The sequence below is a fragment of the Equus quagga genome, unplaced genomic scaffold (genome assembly GCF_021613505.1).
Source record: "Equus quagga isolate Etosha38 unplaced genomic scaffold, UCLA_HA_Equagga_1.0 73824_RagTag, whole genome shotgun sequence".
Lineage (NCBI taxonomy): Eukaryota > Metazoa > Chordata > Mammalia > Perissodactyla > Equidae > Equus > Equus quagga.
In genome coordinates, this window is record NW_025802915.1 from 748 (window position 1) to 2,837 (window position 2,090).

A 2,090-nucleotide genomic window follows, 5' to 3' on the forward strand; every position below is an offset into this window, starting at 1 on the left:
AATAAAAAGGGACGTCTTAACATTCCTTAAAATTATTAACAAACCAGAAGATTCCATCTACTGAGAATGTCAGACTGCCTTACATTTCCTCCTTCAGTTCTTACACCTTCCAAGTTTGCTCTTGACAATTTATAATTTGTGTTTCATCAATCTTCTCATCACTCCACTGAGCACTTGCTGTCACGCCTAAGACACAATCATTGGCCTTAGTCTCCCTCTTCAAATCTTCCCTTTTGTCTTAGAGTAGAAACAGTATTTACTCAATATTTTACCCTCTCCTTACTCCTGGCTTACTCTCATCTGCAATCTGACAGTCAAAATGAACCACATCATTTAATCCAGATTGTACTGAAATGTTTAATTCTCACCAGCAATTGTAAACTTGACCATTTTTAATATATTAAGTGCAGTTTACATCATCTTCCAAGCTTAGACTTTGTGGGAAAAGGTTCTAGTTCTTATGAATTTGAGACAGCTGTGCATAAGCTAAAACACCCAGTCACCTATATATATATTAGTTATCTATATGAGATTAAACCTATGCAATTCTCTTGCTCTCTAAGGGCTATAACATATTCCACTTAGATAAGATTAACTTATATGACTCTTTCAGAATGAATAAGCTAAATAACCCAAAGGAAATTATTTTTAAATATAATCACTGGTAGTGAAAGTATTCCATTCTTCTGTGAAAGAATGAATATTACGTTCTGCGTGAGGGAAACAGCCCTCTCTCAACTAAAGTCACATTTTTGCTCCAAAGTTTTCTGATGGCATTTTTCATTTCTGCATTTCTCAGGGTGTAGATTAAGGGGTTCAACATGGGAGTTATGACACTGAAAACCACAGTCATGGATTTATCAATGGGAAAAGTGGAATTTGGTCTTGCATACAGAAAGATACAGGGAACAAAGAATAAAATGACCACAGTCATATGGGATGAACAGGTATAGAAGGCTTTGCATTTCTCTTCCAAACCATGAGTCTTAAGAGAGTATAATATGACCCCATAGGAAACTAGGAGAATGAAGAAGATGATAGTGCAAATTGCCCCTCCATTAGCTATCATAGAAAGTCCAGTGAGGTAGGTATTGGTGCAAGCAAGTTTCAATAAGGGATACACATCACACACGAAGTTGTCAATGACATTGGGGCCACAGAAAGGGAGCTGATAAATAAAGAGAAATTGAACCAATGAGTGCAGAAAGCCTCCAGTCCAGGCCACCAGCAGCATGACAATGCAAACACGCTGATTCATGATGATCAAATAATGAAGAGGTTTACAGATAGCTACATATCGGTCATAGGCCATCACCACCAGAAGAATGACTTCAGCACCAGCAAATAAGTGTTCTATAAAGACTTGAGTCATACAAGCCCGGAAGGAAATAGTCTTCTTCTCATAAAGCAAGTCTACAATCATTTTGGGAGCAATGACAGTAGAATAGACAGCATCAATAAATGATAAATAAGCCAGAAAAATGTACATGGGGGCACCCAGTGACTGGCTGGCCATAATGGTCACAATGATGAGGAGGTTGGCCACTAGGGTCACAATGTAGATAAGTAAGAATGCAACAAATAGAACTTTTTGCCCCTCAGGGCTCTGTGTGAGTCCCAGGAGGACAAACTCAGTCACATTGTGCCTATTTTCCATGTGTTCTTCTGAAGGTGTTGAACTCAGCTGTCAAAGGCTGTAAGAAAAAGGGCCAATAATGAATTTGAGAAGATCACAAGCTTTATATAAAAAATGTGATGCCTTACTCAAAAATGTTTGCTCCACAAGGCCTCACACAGAGTAACTATTTAGAAAATGAGAGTTTGGATTCTCCTCCCACAATTACTCCATTCCTTTTCACAAATTTCTTGTTTCAATAACAATGATGAGACTTCAGTATTCTAACCGGAAGTTATTTGCGAGTGGGCATGTCTGTGAGATGATCTACTAAACAGCAAGAAAGCTACTTCCTCCAGAATCTCTCTCATAAAGACGGCATTTTTGACATTATTTATCATTTCATTTTTCCTGAATGCTTTTTGGAGTCCTGAGATCCTCCATGAAAACAATCTCATCTCTAATAACTTTATTT

The 2,090-nt window shown here is 37.8% G+C and overlaps 1 protein-coding gene across 1 annotated transcript; it reads right to left on the reverse strand.

The window, feature by feature from the left end:
* Nucleotides 1-703: 703 nt before the first annotated feature.
* Nucleotides 704-1,678, reverse strand: LOC124234431 (olfactory receptor 4A15-like). The gene has a single exon (XM_046651774.1). The coding sequence runs from the start codon at nucleotides 1,655-1,657 to the stop codon at nucleotides 704-706; it is 954 nt and encodes a 317-aa protein (XP_046507730.1). The 5' UTR covers nucleotides 1,658-1,678.
* Between the last annotated feature and the right edge of the window lie 412 nt (nucleotides 1,679-2,090).

Bases quoted from the DNA above. Each gene is read 5' to 3' on its own strand.
- LOC124234431 (XM_046651774.1), bottom strand. From the start codon at position 1,657: ATGGAAAATAGGCACAATGTGACTGAGTTTGTCCTCCTGGGACTCACA.